The sequence below is a fragment of the Cephus cinctus genome, unplaced genomic scaffold, assembly GCF_000341935.2.
Source record: "Cephus cinctus unplaced genomic scaffold, Ccin1 Ccin1_scaffold0805, whole genome shotgun sequence".
Lineage (NCBI taxonomy): Eukaryota > Metazoa > Arthropoda > Insecta > Hymenoptera > Cephidae > Cephus > Cephus cinctus.
Genome location: NW_014333402.1, coordinates 140,904 through 163,762, shown reverse-complemented (window position 1 = coordinate 163,762; position 22,859 = coordinate 140,904). Strand labels below are relative to the sequence as shown.

Below are 22,859 nucleotides of genomic sequence, written 5' to 3'. Positions count from 1 at the left end.
TTTAAATTAGTCAGATCGGGGGGCAAGAATAAAAGATACGGGAGATCATGACAACGGGCTGGTTTTACGAAAGCCCATTAAGTATACATAACACGTCTGTAGCCAAACCGAGTGAAGCATCTCACATAAAACCAGTCGTAATTCTGACTTTCGTTAAATTGCTCTCGGCCACAGTACACCCACTGCATTAATTATTTCAAAACCCATTAGCGCGACAGGCCTTTAAGTGACAAAAAGTCTAACGGGTGTTCAGAGAATTAAAATTCGTATGAATTCTCATCGAAAACACAACACCGCGCTGTGAGTCTTATCAAATTTGATAACGTCATCGCCAGGTTTCATACAGATATATCAGGTGACTAATGGGAATTCAATAAATCCAGCCTATAATACAATTGAGATCGAGTACCTAAAGGTTAATAAAATGTAAAAAGGAGGTAAACTCGATATCCATATTCATTCTAGCCGCACTTAACAGAATTCTACATGTAACCGAATACACGCAGTACCTATTATTTTCGAGGAGTTGATAGAAATCTCAATAATTTATACATCCAGTATTAGGGACTAGACGCTAACCTAACCTAACCTAATACATTTATAGCATTCAATGACCGAGAATACATTGTCAAGGACATGATAAGAGGCAACGCATTTAAAGTTACATACAATTTGACCAGTTGGTATAAAATTAAAAAAAATTCCAACTCTATATTCGATTCGCGAAAAGAATAGGGCTGATAGGAAAATTATCTAGATCATAAATTTCCAGGGTTGGCACATTATCCAAAACGTGTGAGAAACGAGTTCTAGGGCAGCTTCCTCGGACAGACGATATGCAAACGCGCGTCGGACGTTGAAGAAGCATCAGAAGAAGGGAATGTCTATTTGCATGATTCTTGAGGCGAGGAGGTTACGATGAGCCACAGATAAGAATCCGATAAGACTATTCTTAGTTCACCCCGGCCAGTAACCCACTACCAACCTCGAGAGTGGCGACCCCTGGATCAATGTAGTGTGAACTAAATTTCAAGAAAATCAACGAGGAGGTTCGAGAACATGCTAGAAGATCCCCGAAGTAATATCGAGTAAAGTATAGATTATTACGAAAAGGGTCGCCCAGTACATATCAAGATTTCTTATTAAATTAACACTAACTCTCTCACCTACCTAAAACTAGCAGATAAAGAACCAGCGTCTTCAGGATGTCCCTGGGGTACAATAAAAAAAAAAAAGTAACCCATATAGGAAATGACGTTAACGCGAAGCTGCCCTCGTATCTTTCTATCTGGTCTTCAACCCCTAGGCAGTTCGTCCTCAGCAAAAAGGCACCTCGTAATACATACGATCCGTCAATAGCGTCGCGACGTCGGGCGTAAAGGTAAACCAGGTGCTACAGAGGTAATGCAACGTATTGATCCTCCCTTGTGTCAAGCATCGTCCCTAGTTCCCCATTACCCAGGCAAGATATTCAATCTTCCTTCTGATCATCCAATCTTGTTCGATACATTAGATTTTCGGTATCCAATGCACTCTGTTTCAATCTGATTAAATCACTGTATAGCTACGAAAAATATTTATCAAGCGCATAAAATTCATTAGCTCTCATTGACGACACCACGCCGGTTAATGTAATAAATATAACGGAAGTGACAGGACATCATTAATCGTGCCGGTAAGTCTACAATGACGTGAAAAGGTTATATGTAAATAATTTGATACGACAAATGGTAGCAAGCCTGATTTAGTCCTTGATGCTAGGAATCGATTAAGTATCGCGATACCATTTTGGTATCTGGTAACGATGAACTTCTTAAATGAGCTATGGAAGTCTGATATCGATTTGACGTTTTCGATAACGTTTATCTACGTAGTATTGCCCAACAAGAACGTAGTACGCATCTGCACGTATACCCAATGAGAAAATGGGATCGTGAGAACACAGCTGAAATATATGTAGGTAACGTGCAGGTAGATATGTGTAAATGAGGTAGATTTGCGTATCGACGAGTTCTGCATATGAAGCGAGAATGAATCGTTCAGTAATGATCGGCATTATATATGTGGATTTAAAATAGCTGCCAGTGAATAGCAACTAAAAAAATATGATGAGAGAGAGAGAGAGAGAGAGAGAGAGAGAGAGAGAGAGAGAGAGAGAGAAATATCTTAGCATTCAAGACAGATTATATTACTTTGTATAAAATCTTACAAGTAACCGTTCAGTCGTTGTCCTCAAAAAACAGAGAGAATTATTAATCGAAAAATCCCAACCAGTAAAAAGTGAATATTACATAATACTAATATACTTAGAGACTTTACCAACAAGTGTTTCCCTCCTCGTCCATCAACCATCCTATTACCTTTGAGTGATTCTTAAAATATCGAGTCTCCATATTACAAAGAGAATCACTTTAGGGTGGTTGGGCGCGTGGTTGAGTCACCGAGGATATAAATTCAATTAAGGCCAACTAATATCAATGACCTTCGGTATTTCAATTTTGTCTCAAGGGAGAAAAAATACGAGACACCAGCGACGGCAGACTTTTACAAAGGCGTTTACACGGAAAGTCTCTCTAAGAGTACTTCAAGGGTTTACTACGACGTTAGGTCACGTGAAAAAAAAAAAATAGTACGGACGCAAAGTGGAAAAGAAAAATAAAAGCAACAAATCCTCGGAAAGATATTGCCCAATGGGACGCGTGACTGCGCGAAGCTTAACTATCCGAAGGGATATATACTGTAACGTATTTTCTCAGCGCAACACAGATACCGAAAATCCGAGGACTGACCCTACGTAACCTTCGTCCATACATCCGCATGCCAGGCGGACGCCAGCCGGTTCTTTTTTCACCGGGAACTGACGATCCGGTATGACCTGGGAGTTGAGGTGGAACAGTCTCGAACCGCCAAAACAAGAGGCTGACGGAGTCTATCGAAAGAGACGATAGCTTAACGGATTCTGTCCATTTTTGGGTATTGCGAGAGCAACACGAGAACTACACAAACGAGAACCTTCTACACCTTGTGGGAAACAGCTAGAAAAACTATCAACAGATAGCGCGAGAGCGCGAGGCACCCCGAACGGTGTCCCAAGACAGACTGCTTTAAAGCAGTCAACTGATAACAGTCAAATTTGGAAACTAATCATTCTGATTGGTAGAGATCGTTATAGCCGATAAAGAATTATTCACAAATCGGTACGTAACACTTGGAGATTCTCCACGGCCGTTACCCAGGTCATCGGGCGACAGCTGGGCACCATATGCTTAACTCGGGTAAGGAGCTATCAAAAACCTTGTATTATCAAGTTCCTCCTGAACTTGCAGATTTTAACACCAGGTTTGAGAATGATTTGATAAGAATGAAAATCCGATCAATCGGAACGCGTACCTGCTTCCCCCAGAACATTCTAATGCTTCGAGAATCAGACAGACATTAAAATAAAAAAAAAAAACTATTCTAAATTGAACTGCCAGGGTGAGGCTTTCTACTGCATAACGCTCCTTTAAAAATCGCTACGACGTGCAAATCGATATTGATTCGAATTTTATCCTCATCTTTGGTTCTATGTAACAATCATCCCTCTTCATCCCTTATCTTCTTCTTCGTATGTGCTTTCTGATCCTCGTTCTATCTAATTTATTCCCCATCGAACTTCATCCCTTGACTCGTACCGTCTCAACCATTAAAGCTGCATGGATTATATTATCCAGAATATCAAGCATGATGTTAAGGAGCCATTCGCACTTTAACCCTATAGCTTTCTACGTCGTAATTCTATGTCCTCGATATTACGTCATCTCCATTTATCAGTTGATAGCGCTTATGCAATTTACAAGCGTTGGATAATTAAAGGTATTCCTCTACCTTGATAATTTACTGGCTTAATTACTAAGGTCATGTAATAGCCTGAGATTCAGAACTTCGGTATACCTTTTTTAAATAGCTTATCGAATTGGTGGCTTATTAACAAAATTAACATTGGCTAACAAACGAACGAAACTATAAAGAAAAATACGCTTGATCCCATTTGACGTAACCCTGCTCATTCGAAGCTGTTCCGTTATAGCACGCTTTTGCTAGAGCTCGGTAAAACGGTATTTCTCTGATTCCCTACAGTCACCAGCATACTTGTACCACATGTGCTCCTGACAATTCGTTCAGCGCTCTAAATTCTGAGAAAGTACCCAGAGGGATAATCAGAGCTTCACTGTATTCAGAAAGTATCATCCCTACGTATAACGCAAAATAATAAAAATTCGAAATTACATAATCTTAAGAATTACTCTAAAAACAAAGTAGGACTTGATTTTTTTTTTTCCTTATTTCATAATGAAAACTTGCTCGATAGATAAGCGCCGTCGAGTCAGGAGATGATTAATAATGAATTATTAAATTTATAATCGGCGGCAAAGAGAGCTTTCATCTTCTGTTTCCACGGTCGAGTCGTTAACGTAGCTGATCTGTTCGCAAGAGTTGGTACTTGAATAAAACTGAGTCTCTCGTGGACTTCGTTACGTAGCAATTTCGCAAGCTGATCTCCATAACAAATGCTTTTTTCATAATTTCGATTTTCCAGATAAGCCTCGGCCTAGTTAAGCTTTACACTGAATGTCATTTCACTTTTAGATGTCATCCGCCCGTGCAGAGTGTCGGGCACGTTGGGAAAATGTTCAAGGCTCTCTCCGCAAGTTCCAACCCTCTTCTCTCGCACTCTCGTCATTTAGAATAAATTTGCTGCTTCGATGAGTGGAAGTTCCTTCGTTGCGGTCTCCTCGAACGAGACTCGACACAACTCGACTGAACGTTTTCCGACAATTTACGTCTCGCCAGCTAATCCTCGACGAATAATTGGACGCCAATGGAGAACTGTGTAACACACAAATATATTAGACACATTGGCGTACGGGTATTTAATTGTTACGATGCTGCAATAATTCATTGCAAATACACACTACATATCATGGTCGCAATTTACTCTGCTCCTGATAGCAGTTTACCTCCTGGGTGATTAGAGACAGCCAGTTGTCAGTGTCGAGAATCAAACTAAACGACTGTTCTGGATAAATTGCCAGGAAAAATAAGTGAAAAGAGGAAGATCGTAAAAGCAGAAACGAAGATCCAGACAAATCTAAGGTCTGAGGCACGTCATATTTTATTCTGAAGGGTTGAAATTTAGTGTAATGCGGATACCTGTTGTGAGCAGGTGGGAACGGAGAACAGTGATGTTGAGGCGAAAAAATAAAGGTGTAAAAGGTAATTTCGAGAGAATCATCAAATAGCCTACTTCCAGGTCGTAAATAAGGGACGACAGAAATGATACAAGGCCGTGGAAAAACGTCCACTAAAAACTTTACGTCGAGAAAAAATATAGATGCGGGGCCGTACCGATGTAAAAACTTATCAAACTGAATCCCATGAACAAACTAAAGCAGGGCTATTACATGCCGCAATTTATATAAGTGAAAGTCCTTTCGTTCTATTGGTTTCAACGAACGAAGGATGAAAGAAAAGCGTAAAGTTCAATCATGTGCAAATGGAAGTTACCATATGCTCGGAAGAGAAGACATATGCAGATAACAGCTCAGACGAGGGTAGTTAAAAATTTCAGAAAATAAATTATTCAAAACTTCTTCAACGTTGATCTTTAACGTTCTAAACTTCTCCTTTAACGTGATAACGTACGTTGAAAATTGGGTCGGTTTGTCGCCATGGTAACGTGGTGTAACGTAAGGCGTCAATGTTGATTTACGTTCTGAAATAAGAACTTCAAATCTTTTATTCAATCTCAAGAATAAGTTTTATCGAAATCAACAAAATTTCACTGAATACGAACTTTTCCCTGGGCTCGCAGATCATATCGTAACAGATCTTGTTCTTCAAATGGTTTGCCGAGTTAATCTCTGATTCATCTAATTATAATGGTCAATCTGTGAACATCTGGTATGGACCGCAAGGCTCTTGAAGAAGAAAACTGATATCTTTTTACCAAATGGAACATAAAAGAAATATGAAGCCTGGTAGCAACCCTGCGTAAGCTCATCCTGTCTCCTTTGCAAGAAGTAACCTTGTGCCAGTAGCAATCGCTCCCAGGATCGGATGATGATAGGATTCTTTGGCTCTCTCACGCAACCATAACTCCAAATGGATGAAGATCAGAGTATTTTTTGAAGCAAATCTCGGGAATCTCAGACGTTCTTAGACTCTTTCACCAATTTCTTTGACATAAGTTCAGTCGCCTACAGAAGCACTCATTTCGGATTATAAGAAAAACTTGAAACACATTGCCGTAGCTCAACAAACAAATACCAAACAGATTATGTGGTTTGTTAACGCCCAAAGACTTTTGGGCTTATGTAAAAACTTTTTCAACCAAAGTCGAACTCGATGGACGATCGATGAAATCCTAGAAAAGGGATACATACGTAAAAACCAGCTTCTGTGCCAAGAAGCTCACATAAAAAAAATCTCTTACAGAAAAGTTCATAAAGATGACTTTTGACGCGTAGGCGTTAATTCAATTAGTACTAAACAATCAAAAAAAATTTTTGTTTAATCCATCCTAATTATCAAGGTTCTCTCAGATGTCTCTAAACGTCAATCATCATTTCCGTGAACTCCTTTCAAAAGGATTCTGATAGCAAATAATTTAACAGGTTATTTGACCTATCGAACTGGTATATAATGCCTAGCCAATATATCACAAGCTCGATTACGATGGATTACCTGGGCTGATCCTATTCCACAAACCATCACCGAAGTCCCACTTAGATACCCTTCGGACTTGGCCCACATGCATCATTTTTAAAAACTCCATCACATTATCCAAGCTATTTAAGGTTAGGTTAACTTTGTATCCTGTTGCAACCTGAGCAATCGATGATCCTATCACAGACAACAGTAAACGTAAATATCAAGACCATACGCACGTGCTCAGAAAATTGTCAGTAATTGCATTGACTAAATTAAATTGTGTTCAAAAGAAAAAAAAAAAAAAAAAAAATCGATTCATTGTCTCAAAACACGAAATCAAGGGAAGAACGAGTGTATTTACATTTCAATTTATTTGAAAGCACAATTAGCACAAAGCTCCATGATGGTAGTAATACCAAGGGAGTAACTAATTTAAAAAATATGCACTCATTAGTAAGCTCGACTGAGAAAAAGGACGGATGAAGGAATAACGAATGTTTCTGAGACATTAAATAGAAATTTATCTCCTTGCAAGATTGTGTTCCAGCGTCTTAAAGATATCGTGAGAGAATCCTTCCATGATGAGATAGCTGCATTCAAGAACTCGCATATATTTTTTTGTAAAAAGAATTCGGATTACGTGCTTGAAAACTAGTGGCACACCTTAGTTTCCACAATACGCGGTAATTCAGTACAGTCATCTTGTTTCGATGCTCCTACTTCTACCGTCTCTTTAGCATTCTCATGAAACCCGTGGCAACCGAAATGGATATGAGCCCAAGAATACGCCGACCCATAGGTGCTTGTCAATATGATAATGACTTTCAGGCTTTCTCTTTAAAGTAGCAGGATACAGAAAGAAATGTGGAAGCAGAGAAAAGTGCGTGGTAATTCCGAAAATTAAATCCAACCTGGGAACAGAGATTAAATGAACTCTCACGTAAAATGAAACAAAAAAGAAGTATTAAAGCTTAAAATCCTCACCCTTTCCTACCATCATCATGAATTATTTGAATAAGCTTTTGCAGTAGGATGTGAAACGTCTAGGGAGATATCTCTTTGAAATCCGGCGTATTCAGTCGTATCCATAAATTCATCTAAATGGGAAACAAAGGAAGACTCTAAAAACATAATTAATAAATGTATCTAAGCTCGTTAATTATATTATATGTGATATCGTATATTGTCCATTATTGTCATACCAATTTTATAACTTCATAGCGATGATGAAAAATACTGTACATCAAAAAAAGACCAAAGTCTCTCGTTCCAACAGAAGGCAGATAGCTGACATCTGGATAATCATGGAATACTCAAACGTGTAATATGGTCTGGACGATATCCAAAGGGATCAAAAGTTTTAATATTCTGCCTCAACAGGTCCCCTGTGTGTTCATCCGGTAATCTTTTGCTCTATGGTATTTAAAGCTTTGCATCGGATAATACAAGCGTCCACGACAGCCAGAAATTAACAGGGATTATCATAAATTATTGAAAGCAACGTAGCTTCAGGTATATCAATCAAAAACTTCGCACGACCTCCATGACACGCACTGGACGTGATGATAGTTAAGTGTCGATAATCGATTCTTCCTAAGCCACGAGAAGCACGCAGACCGCATAGTCTTTGATCGCAGTTTACAATTGTTTACACAATATGCAATCTATCCACGCTTTCTGTATATCTGCCGTGACCAGGTCAAAGTGTGACCATGTGAACTAACTGTGTGCATTGACCCTCTGGGGAGTCTTGTGCAACGCGCATAGAGAAGCTGGTCGATCCTAGAGTGACTCTACGGCGATTGGATGATGGCCAACTAGGTTTTGAACCACCTGATGCTATAATTAGATCAGTATCCAAGGACAAGACTTCAGCGTCACGACTTGAAGGATGCTGTGCTCTCTCACGAAGGAGGACGTTGAATTGGAAAGTTTCTCCTCTGCTTTGGCTAAAGTTGGATATCGTTGGAATATCAAAGTCTGAGGAAGAATCGGTGCTTTTATCATGTTACGTATCTGAAAGAATAAATGGATGAGAAATTATTCTAAGAAGTAAAATTGACCAAGGGTAGGTAAATTGTGTTGAGACTGTACCTAGGTATAATTCCGGATGGCAACGAAACGTGCGATAAAAGCTCAGTGCTCTCTTCAAATTAATACGGACGCCACCTGATCCCTGATGTTATAAAGTAAAGAGCAAGGTAATTGGTTGCTGCTTATACCTGCACACGAAGCTTTAACCATTTTCATCAATCTTCTCATGATGATGCTCTTGCACCAGTTTCCTAATGCATCTAAGCTGGGGCTTGTGTGCTTCGATGTACAGCTTATAAGTGCGTTATAAATTCGTTAATGCTTCAGAAAAGTTTTGAAAAATACAAAAAGAAAAATATTTTGAGATTGCACATAGAGCTACGAAAGTTTCGGATGTAATAGGTATTAGTTCAGAATATTGCAACTCTCAGAAGAAAAAAAAAGTGATAACCAAAAATCAATACCTTGATCAAATTTGTGAACTTGCAGAAAAAAGTTTTCTACGTGCAAAAAAGAAAATCACGCTGTGGAATATTTCCAATAACCGATCTGAATACACGCAGTTATTGTTGTCAACGCGACGAGAACGTCCGGAAGTCGCTCGAAGGAGACTATTTTATCAGCAGGTTCACTTCCGGTAAGTTCATCACGCTAGTCGTCGCAATTTCCTCTGATTTATATTAAATTTAAGTTAACGAAGACTCCACGTGTTTCTTCTTTACCAATCAGATGTCTCCGAAGTAGGAAACCGTCGCAAGTTGAAAATTCCTTTATTTTTCAGAAAATCTTAGCCTGACCGAACGAAAATAAATACGATAAGTATAAACGTCGGACAATAAACTTTCGGAGAGTGAGTTCAAATCCTGTTCAAAAGTAATTAGTACTGAAAGTTTTCACAATCTTTAGAAAGCTTTTTACTCGTGATTTTTACAACCTGTTTTTGTAAAATCTCGAATATTACTGCGTTACCAGGTATATCTAGCGTGCTTTACTAGCATAAAACCGAAGCTTTAACGACCTCCTCCATGCGGTGCTTCGTGTATCGACCTTAAATGGGAAACCGTGCGAGTCGACAATATGTACAATGCATTCAAAAGATAGCATTAATTTGAGGGAAACGCTATATAAAATTGACATCATACATTTTAATGTATAATGAAATCTAACTTAGGCCTCACTGATATAGGCTCGGTCGGTAAGGAAGTATACTAGCATTGTATAATATCAAGTGAATAAATAATTTATTCGCGATGCACGCAGCATGTATGAATATTTGACAGCCTATTCATTATCGTCAGAGAGAATGGTCGAAAGTAGCCCAAAAAAGTCGCCGACTAGAAATAAGTATGACAGAAACACCATAACTGTTGCAGGAACGCCAACCTAAATACAACGAGGAAAAGTGTATTCTCTCGAAGACTCGCGTGAACGTTAAATTTAAATATTGAAGACTGAGATAAAATATTTGACCGTAGTAACGATAAGGTGAATTTTCATATATTCATGTGTGCACCAGATTTCAGGGTGTTAAAAAGACTTTTCTTGAATTGGTTACATTGGCAACATCAAAGTTCATTCTTTTACCATGCAAATGGCGAATAACGTTCCTGCCTCAAGATTTCGAATGAAAATGTCATTAAATAAAACTTATTTACACATTCTTCTACGTACCCCATACTTCGAATAGTACTTTTCGCACTGCTTTCGCTTGATTTCAAAACTTATACAAATTTCGGTGTGGTCCGTGAACACCTAGTTTTCCAATATTCAGACATCAACCTCAGAATGAAATTCATGATTTCCTATTGAATTCACGATTAGAATTAACGAAATAAACCTAATTAGCTCTCTAGGCTCTCGACAGACGAAGATTATCAAATCCAATCAACTGTCGGCACGTTCCAAAGCACATGAACGTTCGATTCAAAGCTAAAGAAGAATTCGCACTGGCTAATCTAACGCAGCAAAGTAAATTTACAAACTGTCGCTTTCAATATCAATTACATTTGAAGGCCCCCGCTCAGACCAGCCGAGTCTAAATTCGGCAAACCACTTAAAATATTTTGCACAGTTTACACCTCCCTCCTTTATTTGAAATTGACAAAAATTACGAACCACCAGTGAGTCTATTAAATACTCGTTCAATTTGACAAAAGATTTTAACTCCACGCCTGATATTTTTCTGCCTCCTTCGAAAGTCTGGAGTCGCACAAAAAATACATGAAAGCGTTGCGCTCAATATCCACATGTATGTACACCGTTGAGACTTTCATAGAATAAAGCGCGAAATTCAAATTTACAATAAAAGATTCATTGTCCTATTCCGACTGAACGTTCCTAGCCTCCCGTGACTAAATGACTCGTCTGACAAGCACGGGACTCTACTACTAGCTGCTGTAAAATAGCCATTAGAGATAAACGCACTTACCGGGTTTAGTACGTGTACATACATACACCCCGGTTTGATTACAGGTACTAAATACCATTAATGTATTTTAGCATCGCGATACCGCAGTTAATAAAATACTCGGTAACAAAAAACAAAACGCACGACTTTCTATTACGAAAATGTAACGTCAAACACCATGACGATTATAATAATTACATAATAAAAAAACATACTGGATTTATCTATAATTCATAACGGATTGATGGAACGACCTTAATAAATATTAATGACAGACTTATAGGCATCGATCTTAGCCCGAGATATAATTATCACGATATTAAGCCAGCTATCTCATTTAATTTTATACCCATTATGCCAAAGCGAGAGACAGACTAGATGGACGGGAATGTAAAGTGACAGCGTGGATTTCCTTAAAGCGCGTTCAATAAATTTCAAGACATCGAATAAACGTGGCGTTTGCCAGCCTTCGCAATCGAATCACCGGTAATACACGATTCAAACGATAAAAGTCAGTATGATTAAACAGGCAAAAATCCAAGTTAATATTTATCGCAGTCTAGAATACATGACGAAACGATAACCCGTCCGTAAGACAAATATTGCCTGTGTACACACAACCGGATATAAATTGGTAAATAATCCAAGAAATGGTTGATCGTTAAATATATCATCCCATATGAATTCCCGATACATCATTACTTTTTTCGTGCTCAATAAATAACTTTATAGTTTAATTCGATCCCCGTATCAAATTTTCCTTTATCGGTTCCCTTCAGCAGCAGCCCAATAATAATGTCCAGCCTTTGAAGCATGTACGAAGGTACTTTGTATAGTCCCTTATGAATTCAAGCCACCATGGGAGGTTGAGTAATTCCGGAATTCGCCACGGACTCTTATAAATGGCAATTGAATCATAAATTCTCGTCATCCTTAAAGGGACTTGGCGTTGGCGACGTCTGCCGACTGATCAATGAATGTGTCTCTAACATGCGATCCAACGTTAAACTACATAGTACGCTTATACGAATATCCACGTTGCGTAAAACGTAAACGTCATGTTTGACAGGCCTGTCAACGCAAACAGCAACAATTTAACCCTCGAGCATACGACGTATACGGAGGGCAATTTTCTAAACGCCTTTTCGCAATTGCCTTGAGCATGGTAAACACGTAGAGATTCCGGTCCAGAACGGGTGAACGTGTCCCATGCGACCACGTACTCAGCTTGAAGAATCAAATCGAGTTTGAGATTGTCCTATTCCAGGATTCAAGTCAAATCTAAAAAAAAAAAAGTAGATATGCAGTGATACTATATTCGTTCAGAGTGCCGTACCATTGCTGTCCTTTATCGCGCACTAAACGCACGTATAAATCTGATTACTTTAGTAATACAAGTATACGAAAAATCATTTTTCAATCGTTCACGAGATTCTGATCCAGCGCGTGTGCAGCAAGTCCTTCTAGTACCAGCATACAAAAAATATTGTCTCCCCCATAAACTGTTGGAACAGTTATGAATAATACATCCAGCGTCCGGAGAATAATTCGGGTTGCTAAAAAAAAAAAGAATATACAAACGTGTCTTGATGACGTAAAATAAAAGTAGTCAACAAGTAAGAAAATGTATGCTTCTCATAAGAAATGATTCTCCATTCACTACTAAACGCCCACTACGCACTATCTCATGCATGCTTATGAACGTGTCCGTACTATAACTTCAAATACCATATGACTTGGCACGTTAAGAATAAATGTTATACCGGAAATAGTAAATTATAGTCTGATGTAAACATCCGCACATTAATCCTTCGATATTGCTGGATATTACTTTATCGTGTACTGCTTCAATTAACATGCTGCAGTAATACACAGTTTGTAATTTATACCTTGCAAATTGTAAGTTACACTAGGTATTTCCGTGTTCTCGTAAGCGAAAAAATAAAAGAGGAAACTGATGATAAAGGAGAACAACATACGGGAATGAATACAGCAGCGGTACTATGATAATCCCAGAAGTATGAGCTGTCTCGAACGAATAAATGAACATCCAACGATACGAGTTTCTTTAAAGAAATCTAGGTCACTCTTTTCCATATAAATTATCAGATCCCATAGATCATCGTCAGATTCCATAGAGCCAGTCTATCGATGAAGGTAATCACCATATTCAAGCTAGTGACACCGTAAAAAAATCTTTTAAAAATGCGTAAATCGTCATCAAACACTTATTTCAGACTGTCCTAATGTTCTATTGTAAAAATTGGATGCTCTTCAGAAGAAAAAAGAAAATGCCTGTGGCTGCGCTAGTTCGATATGAAGTAGTAACCAGCGCACGTTTTCCTTTTTTTAACGAAGAGCATTAAACTAACTTAAAATTAGCCCTGAGTTATGATGTAGGCCTTTTTTTGAATTTTATTTCCCAGCGGAGTTAGCTTGAACGAGATATGATGGCATCCAGTGTCCTCGTTCTGTTTCAACGATAAAAAATTTCCATATTGATGTTTCCAGAAGTAAAAGAACTCCAATTCCCAATTACAGTGATAACCTAATCGATAAGGAATAGAAGAAAAAAATATGAAGCATATTGAAACAACAACAAAAAATCGGAAGGCATGATTTCTTTGTCGATTACCTACGTTATCCTCCAAGGATCATCACTCCCACCACCCCGATCAAACATCCACTATACACTGCACTCTACACTCCAGTAACACCACACTCCTTATTATCCGATGTCCAAACACTATTGTGAAAACACGCACGGAATATCCTTACGCAGTTAGCTTCCTTCCTAGGTCTTCTTTTTCCTTCCAAGAGTGGAAGCCACACACGGCACGTGTTTGCACGTTCTTTTACGAGTTGTAAATCTTTACACAAGCGTGTGTACCCATTGTCCAGGGATAAAGCGCCAGACAAATTTCTCGTCTGTTCGAACGGTTGACAAAAGTTTTGCATACAACGACGTCAGTGTTCAACCGCCCTCGGCATTTCCTTCGACAGCTTTATTCGAGAATCGATTGAACTTCGCGTTAAACCGGAAGCGCACAACACAGCATTAAATATTTATGCATATATATATATCTATATATATACTTTATAGGAAAGTTTTCCGTGTGCTTTCCAATCTGTCGCTCCGATTCGATGACTGGGTTTGCTTTTAGGAAGGATCAATGAAAAGTAGTCCTCTTGCAAAGCTTTCACATTCACCCGTTAATCAATCCCAGCTTAAGGTGTGTACACACGGTTCAGTTATTAAAAGCATCACCTAATCGCCGTGATTCCCCAATCCGATTCCAGAGTAACGTCTTTGTCGGCTTAGCTTGTTGGTGAATCTTCTGTGTTGTGTCTGTCCGTGCGTTCGTGTACCGTTACTATCGGGCTTGGGTAAAACACGGATAACAGAAACTGGGTTGTCTAGTTACGCGTTGACTTTACTTCGATCTGCTCTACTTTTATCGGCTTTAATATTACCGGTTGACTACTCCCAATGGAAGCCTGAAGAGTGTTGATGTTGAGACGCCGTACGAGGATAAACAGGATATGAGAGGCAACGTAAGAGACCCGATGCTGGATGTCATATGCAATTTTAGTAAAATGTTTAAGCTCCCCTCGGGTACTGTTTTATACTGGGAAAATAATGCTGCTGCAAGGTAGAAGGGGCGAAGGGGGTTAATGCTACGCGTTTCTCACGGCTACGAAGGCTATTAATTGCGGCGTCGACGCGAACCGTCGAACTGGCTTTAATAAACACGGCTCTTAAGAGCGTAAATTAATATCAACTTTTAATCAAGCTGGTTCAACGATGATGGATTCGAAAAATACATAGCACTGTTTACCTCTAAAATTCATAATGAGAGACGTATACGTTCAGACAAAAGATTATCAAAGACTTTGGATTTACAGATTTTCATTAAACACACTTTTCACAAATTCCCTCGAGATACTTTCTCGTGTGTGTACACATGGGGACACTGTGATTTCTGATACCTGACTATCTCATTTTCAAACGTATCACTGTGTTCGTACTTTCGACGCTGATTCAAGTACGTCCGACTGAATTTTATTCCTAATTTACACAGAGTCGATTCTGTACGTCACACGTCAAAGACACTTTCCAAGTGTTACTCTTACGGTTCACCATGTGAAATTCAGTAGTTTTCTTTAATGAACAATAAGATAATTTAAACTTGATTTTTAGAAAAAATCAATTTCAATCCTACGACGTAAATAACACTGGCGTAACACTTAACAAGCGTATCGATTTGTTAATAAATCTTTGCTTTTAACGTCTCTCTCTCAAACATTGCAGGGAAGAAATGGATATTTGACATTCGTATTTTATCACCGAGCACGTACGGAAGCTCCGAGCCAAACTCAGGAAATTCAACAGATTCCGCAAGCTCAAAAAAGGATCGTTAAATTACGAATTCTCGAAGGAAAGATCAACACATTTTTTAGAGACTCATCACATCGTTACAAGTTTTTATTGAACGGCAAAACACGTGCGACTGGTTTGAAGACAACACGCCGGACGTCTCGGAGGCCGATCGAGTTGCAATCACGCGCACCTAGCGACAAAATGTTATGCCGTTACTGCCCACAACAATGTAGTACCTATGCTCGAGCCACGAGGTGGCTGCCTCTATCAAGTACAACGCCATCTGTTGGAGGGTTGTTTAACTGCGTCATTGAATTTAAAAAAAATGATATGAACCAGCTGTTAAGGGTAGATTTTAGTGTGTTTAGTTACCTAGTTTACCTTACAGGGTACATAATTTGACTGAAGATAAATAGACTAGGCACCTTACCCGTAGATCGAGTTATCGACTGAAATTTCAATCCTTCAAGTGCACCGAAAGATGGTGCCGACTATTAGCAGAAACACAACAATGAATGATGAAATTACGCATTCAAAACATAAACTGTTAATTTATTACACTTGCAGATATTGAAAATTGTATTGTGTTAGTCATAACTTCAACTAGTCAACTATCAGACTGCAACACTCTTGATGACATGTCGGCTGGCAGGTATGAAATACACGGGAATGGCCAATCCATTTATCTTCCGCCAATACACAGAACAAGGGCTAAATATTGCCACAAAGGTCCTACAGAAACCTACGCTTACGTGATTAATATCTTCGACCGAATATAAATAGATCAGATCTGCCCGTGGTTTCTGTTCCTCGCGATTCTGATATGTTTAAAATATCCTCGCCTCTCACCTTATCCCATAAGATTTCCAGTCTATTTATCTCTTCAGTCCGATATACTTTACCGGTAACTTTAGCGCGTGTGTCGATAACTGAAATACACAATATTGACTGAGCTGCTTCTGAAGTCGGTAAAAGAATGTTCTTGGTATTTTCTTTGCGATTTTACCGATCATTTTGTGCATTTTCAAAGAGTATGTACATATTAGAGGAGGAAATATTAATTTTAAACCCCTTCGAATCATTAACTATGATATTAAGCACCGTAAGATGTGTAGCTGGTGATCATGTCTGACTAGTATCTTTCGTTACTACTGTCAACTGTAAATATTTTCACCATCCAAATACAGGGTTATACACTAGAAATGCACCAACTGAACTTAGACGCAATCGAAGGATTCCATTAGTCAAGGCATTGTGACCTTATTAAACAAATTAAAGATTCTGACGCTCATGATGTTAATAATGCTATGACTTTAAATTTCACTTCTTTAATGATGTCACACTATTCTGATAATAAAATCACTCATTTGTGGTCAGCTGGTGCGTTTGTCGTGAATAATCCTGTTGAATAAAAAAGTGTATAGGGTCAAAGTGTCTGATTCGGATCAGCTCCTAATTCGGATTGAAAAATTTCAAATTCCTCCCAAGCACACTGCATCGTCCGATTTTTTACCAATCCTCTTTAATCATCCCCATAGCAACAGTGAAGAAAAAAATACATCTACTTATGACGCAGTCGGCTTGGAAGGCATTTGAAATTTTTTAATGCAAATTAGAAGCTGATCCGAAATAGCCAATTTAGATAGACACTACCCTAATGGAAGATGTAAACATTTGTATATACTTTGCTAAATTAACAACCGTTATGCAACCTTATACAGAGCAGTGCCTATTAACACACTCTCCTTTGCTTTGACTCTGCTACGTGACTACCCTAATTTTCATAGAAATGCGTTTAAGCCGTGTTCCGTTTTATCGGTTTTTGCCTGAAAATTAAAAAGGCAAAAGTACGTGTTCGGTGTCAAAAATGAAAACTATGTGTTGTATGACGTGTACAACAGTTTGAACTGAATTTTTCGAATACATTCATAATTGATTTCTTTAAAGAGGGACATTCTTTTGGACATTCAGGGAACATTACACGAGTTTCGCGCTCGAATTAACACTCGAATTGTCATTTAAACCGCCATTCCAAGTTTATTCAATTCTCATCCCCTTTCGACGAAATTTAATCAAATCCTCGAACATTCGTTACAATTACAGCATTTAAAAGAGATTTTTTTCTCTTTAATAACACGAATTTCCCATAATCACGTGAAATTGATTTCCATGAATCACAATAGACTTTTTCCCCCCATCCTTAACGTTGTCAATTTTTCAGTCAGATGACACAAAAGCACATGACAATTCTTCAGCAATTTCAGTATTTATCGTGGCGCAACAAAGAATAGAAATTTCACAAGAATCCATCGAGTTCCTTCGTCAGACATTAAGAACTTGATATTACGCGAAATTATTATCCCCGTGCAATTAAGTAACGCAAATCCACGCGGCCGTGTGTAAAAATACATAATTACAAATTTGAGGTATTTCCTCAGAGTAATTTTACATTTACAAGAATAAACTTACAGTTCAAAGATAACCATGGCAAATCATTTGTTTGGCAGTAGAGCAAGAATTTTCATTAACCCCAGCCAACCTCAAAACAACAATATAAAAAGATTGCGAGGCAGGAAGAGAAACAGAAAAAAAAGTAAAGGCACGCCCTCCATCGCATTCAATCGAAAAGGGAAGACTTTTCGGCTTTTTGTGAAACCAGCCAGAACATAACGTGCTACATGGGTTCTGACCCATTTCCTAAGGTTAGCCAAAAGAAAACTTTTCCTTTGGCATACCGTACAAACCAATCATCTCAATATTCCCACGTATAATTACCATCATCCCTGACCCACCTGGAAAATAGCGGAAAATAGCATCACCCAATCCTCAGAGGGATAATTCGTAAAGCTTGGGGTGGATCTAAAGAAGAAAAATAATATAAATATCTATACATAATTATCTCCATGAAAGACACGTGGAGAAAGGTGGTAGAGATTAAGAAAAAAAAAAAAAAAAAAAAAAAAAAAAAAAAAAAAAAAAAAAAAAAAAAAAAAAAAAAAAAAAAAAAAAAAAAAAAAATTAATTTCCCACAAGTGAAACAATTTCTCACTCCAATTCTGTACCAGAAGATCCATACACGAAATGATCAAAGAATATCATAAAATGATCAAGGAACAAAATTTACCCAAAAAGGTAGCAATCCATTCTTAATCACTTTGAATCCCTTTTTTCCTCCCCCGCCGTGTCAATTTCCCTATTCGTTATAAATAATAAAAATTGTTTTCAGTCAATCTGATCTTCGATACAGCATCCTCGCATTCGCTCGAACAAACGTTCAAAGATAAAATCCCGTGATACGAATGTCACGATCTAAGAAATGAAACGTATCCTCGAGCCTTAAGCGGATTTATTCATACAAACCGACGATACTTTTCCACTTGATTTACGTACGATATCAGTAACACAAGAAATATCATAGATTTTCGAAATTCCCCACACGTAAACGTAACGTGACCCAATACATTTTGTATACAGATTAATATGTTTAAATTTACGAATTTCATCGTTCGCGAAATTCCATTGCCATCGACAGATCGATAAGAAGATAGTACAAGCTCACCTCAAAGCAGGCCACTCCGTATCAGTAGTGGTCGCCGGTGCCGAGGTACTCCTATTAGGTAGACTTAATCTCGGTCCGATACGTAGAGTCATAGGACGTCTTCTCCGTAAAGTGTAATCTGAAAAGAAAAGAGTGAAACGTGAATGCGATGTCGTCGATTGATAAATCAGTGTGAAAACTTGTCGCTGGCATTGAGAAAGAGGAAAAGAAAAGAAAAAAAAAGCGAAAGCAGCCTGAGATGGAAAAGTCAGGGTCGAAGTTCCTAGCGATAATGAAGTTCTTGTGTCAGCAGAATGTCGAAGCAATTTACATTGAGCTCCAAATAACCGTCAGAAAATTGAAAACATTCCTCGTTTCAGTAATAAGATGAGATCCCCCCGTTATCAGCCGAGAAATAGTCCTTATCACGACTCGACGTTATCAATCTCCAATAAAGTGTTCGTCATTGTCCTTAAATCTGTATTTAAACAAGATCCAAAGCTGCGTCTGATTATCTTAAGTGACACAAGCAATACCTTCACTAACGCACCATATCGCAGCATCTCTACTACAGTTCATGTACCAAATGCACTATTTCTGGTCTGAAACGGTTGCGGCGTCTTAACAAGCACGGCTAAACGTATATCTCTTGCTTAAATGCAAAATAAAGCCAAGCCCTCTGGCTGTAGCTCCAACTCCCAGATTCCTAGGATACAGCAGGACGTGGTTTGGCATTGGTAAACAATTCCCGTGGGTCAGAAGTCGTACTAGAGATATACAAAGCAGAATATAAAAATTGATTTCCTACGATGCTCAGGGTGTTCGGGAATTAATTCATTTTTAAAGGCTACGTCACAACTATCGGCACCTCGTGGAACGATATCGTTTCATTTTGATCGGCCGAGGAAGATGATTGATCTGTGCTAACACAAAGGCGTAGAAACTATAGCAATCAATGTCAATAACTCTACCTCCGCGCCGTACCTAATACCTACCAATTATAATAGACAATAGTAGAGAGAGGTACAGGGGTCATTAACAATTTCTCATCGCATTGATTAATTATTATACTTCCAGTGACTAAGAAGGCAATCTCTATAGAAGCCCTCAGGTTGGAGGAGTTACGCGAGCTGTAAACAATACCCGTTTCAATCGGGTTAGGTAAGTTAACAGAACGGATTACATGAGCATGGCGTATAAGTCGCTAGAGAATTAATAATGTGATCACTTTACCATTGGCTATAGAGTCTGTTGATCGTCTTAAAAAAAAGGGACTTAGATTAAAGTAAACGCGTTTCTGTATATTTATCGGTCAAATAAAATTGTCAATCTGCACGTAGGCAGCATAGTTAAGAGACGCGACCAATCAGTAAGAATAAGAATGAAGTTTAGTTTTTTATCCATAAAACTTGACAGTAATGAAATTAATGACGAATCTGTGAACGTGCAAATATTCCCAACACACTGTACTGAGAAAGAGCTTTGAATCTCAATGAGTAACCTTTGCGATAACGTGAACCACCCACGCGAAAGTTTTTAATGGCGACAGCTGAATTCGATAGAGAAATTGAAAAATGTAGAGCTGGATGTTTTGATATCTCGAAAACTTCGTGAACAACCTAGTCTGCGATAACAGGGACCATCCATTGGAATAAATAGACAATATTCCTGATATTGAACTGACTGCGTGTGGAATATCTACCTCGAATGTATTTAAAGTCACGATTCTCTTACGAAACATATTTTCTGATTACCTTAAACGTTTAATCTGATAAGATCCAAAGAGACTGCCAGAACTGAATTTAATTTCTAAAGACTTCGTGGAAATCGGGCGGTTGCCTTGAAAACTTCAAGACTCGACTACTATATGAATTTTCGCAAAGTTATACCGATCGCATAGAATTATTCAGACGAAGCCGCCACCTGAAGTTAGCCCGTTCGTTTGACTCCTAAGGCGAGCCGTCTTCGGTTGGTATGTTTTTTTATCGAATAGTCCTGCATAATACAGGCTCAATAAGATATATCATAATTCTTTCCGCAAAACGAATCTATGCGGATACTCATAAATGGAATGCCTGCGAGTCTGAGCACTCTGAGGACACGTTGCTTTCCGCCGTATTTCAGATTTATGATGTCGTAAAATGAAACTAAAGGCCGTTCCAGGCGAGGCTGAGCGTATAAGAGAAGTTGGCAAGTTCACCGTGGATGCGACAGGTGGCCATTTAACGTGCAATTAATGAGCTTTTAGCGAGGACGACAAACTCGACGATAACGCAGACGGTAATTATTGTGCTCCTGATTGCCCCCAAGCTCCACGACGTAAAGCCAATGCTCGGTAAGCGACTGCGGAAAATTAGTTTCGTGGTGAAAGAAAAATGACGTGGCATTTTAAGATACGTCCGCAGCACTTCCTATTGTCCATAAGCCACAAGCGTCCCTGCAACAAAAGTCAATTGAGAATTGGTCCAAGTCGACGAAATGATGTCACAGGATTTTTGATACGATCAAAAAAAAAAAACAAAGAAAAAAAATATTACCAAAAAGATTGAAGTGAAAAATTCATTAAATTCGATTAATGCCTCTTTCCGATGAACTTTCTTCTCGAATAAAACAGACCAGCGATTGCTTCCCGTTACTCCGGATCGAAGGTCGAGATTAGCCAATCGATTTTATTCCCCGTTCAAAATCATTATATGCTTTGCCATCCTTTTACGTGATGCCCTTCGTGATAGAAATACAAGAAATAACGTTTGAGTACGATTCTCGAACGGCGATTCGTACAAGACAGTCGTACGAGAGAGCAGGTAATGAATTATCTCCCTCGAGAAATAATGAGCGTTCTCTTGGTTGCGAGAGGGAATTTCGAAATATACTGGGTCTTTCATGCCAGCTTCAATGGTGCCTCCGGGTGTTTAAATACGAGCTTATTCGCATCCGTCAATTATCTATTTGAAGTCTCGTTATGGGAGAACGAAACAACTTTTTATCTATGTAGAAACTAACGTTGACCCGAAAGCGCCGTTGCCATAGTGATAGCTTTACGTGGGTAAAATTTATTTGAGAGACTGGAGGAAAATTAATCGCATTCCCTTGATCCCTTAGTTTGAAACTTGGATAAATCAATTGGAACATCCCTGAAGTATGGCTAATTAAATGGTTGTGTACGATGAACCATAAGCAAGAACCGCAACGAACCGTCACCGAGCTCAAAAACGTCCTGGCTAATGTATCATACGTAGCTACATATACTATGTGTCCAAATAATAATACAGTACTTGTTAAAAGACAGATCAACATGAAAACGAGAGATAATATAAAATATATATACAATCCAATCATATGCTCCGATGGAGAAAGAAAATTTCATTTGGATTAACATTTCTTTTTTCTTTTCTTTTAACGCGATAAAAATTGTATCGCTAAGCAATTTGACGTACATGAAACAGTTCCTGTTATGCGAATTCTTTGTAAATTCTGACTCGTGCCTGTCACGTCATGAAGAATAAATTTGAGGACGGGACAAGGATATAGATAAGGGCGTCTGCGCCTCCGGTAACTGAAGAAATGAAAAAATGTACCGTTCGCCGAACACAGAGAATTTCGTCCCTGGAACACATGGGGCGACAAATACTGGTGCGGATTGGTAGGGGTTACCGGGGTGCTCGGACTTGGAGACGACGTTGCGATCCACGGGGGTACCACGTCCCGTCTGCTGATCTCATCTTGCGAGGGTGCGGGAATTTCATTCGTAACCCGCACCTCGATGCCCACAGTCTGCAACATATGTAAGGGAGTTTCATTAGAAT

General features: G+C 38.7%; 1 protein-coding gene across 5 annotated transcripts in view; it reads right to left on the bottom strand.

The window, feature by feature from the left end:
• Window positions 1-22,859, bottom strand: part of LOC107270596 — a 48,214-nt gene that overhangs the window by 10,887 nt on the left and 14,468 nt on the right. Inside the window, exons 1-7 of one of the 5 annotated variants that reach the window (XR_003060594.1) lie at window positions 13,770-16,048; window positions 13,114-13,682; window positions 12,503-12,690; window positions 8,788-12,415; window positions 7,896-8,709; window positions 7,678-7,814; window positions 7,046-7,604 (exon numbers count right to left, since the gene is read on the bottom strand). Coding sequence is in view for 1 of the 5 variants with exons in the window: in XM_025087969.1 (XP_024943737.1) it covers window positions 19,075-19,192; window positions 22,632-22,827 (314 nt within the window). In the remaining 4 variants the exon portion in view is untranslated. Of the gene's footprint in view, window positions 1-7,045; window positions 7,605-7,677; window positions 7,815-7,895; window positions 8,710-8,787; window positions 12,691-13,113; window positions 13,683-13,769; window positions 16,049-19,074; window positions 19,193-22,631; window positions 22,828-22,859 lie in introns of those variants that run through there. The other 4 variants (XR_003060593.1, XR_001538374.2, XR_003060592.1 and 1 more) reach the window with 4 other exon arrangements.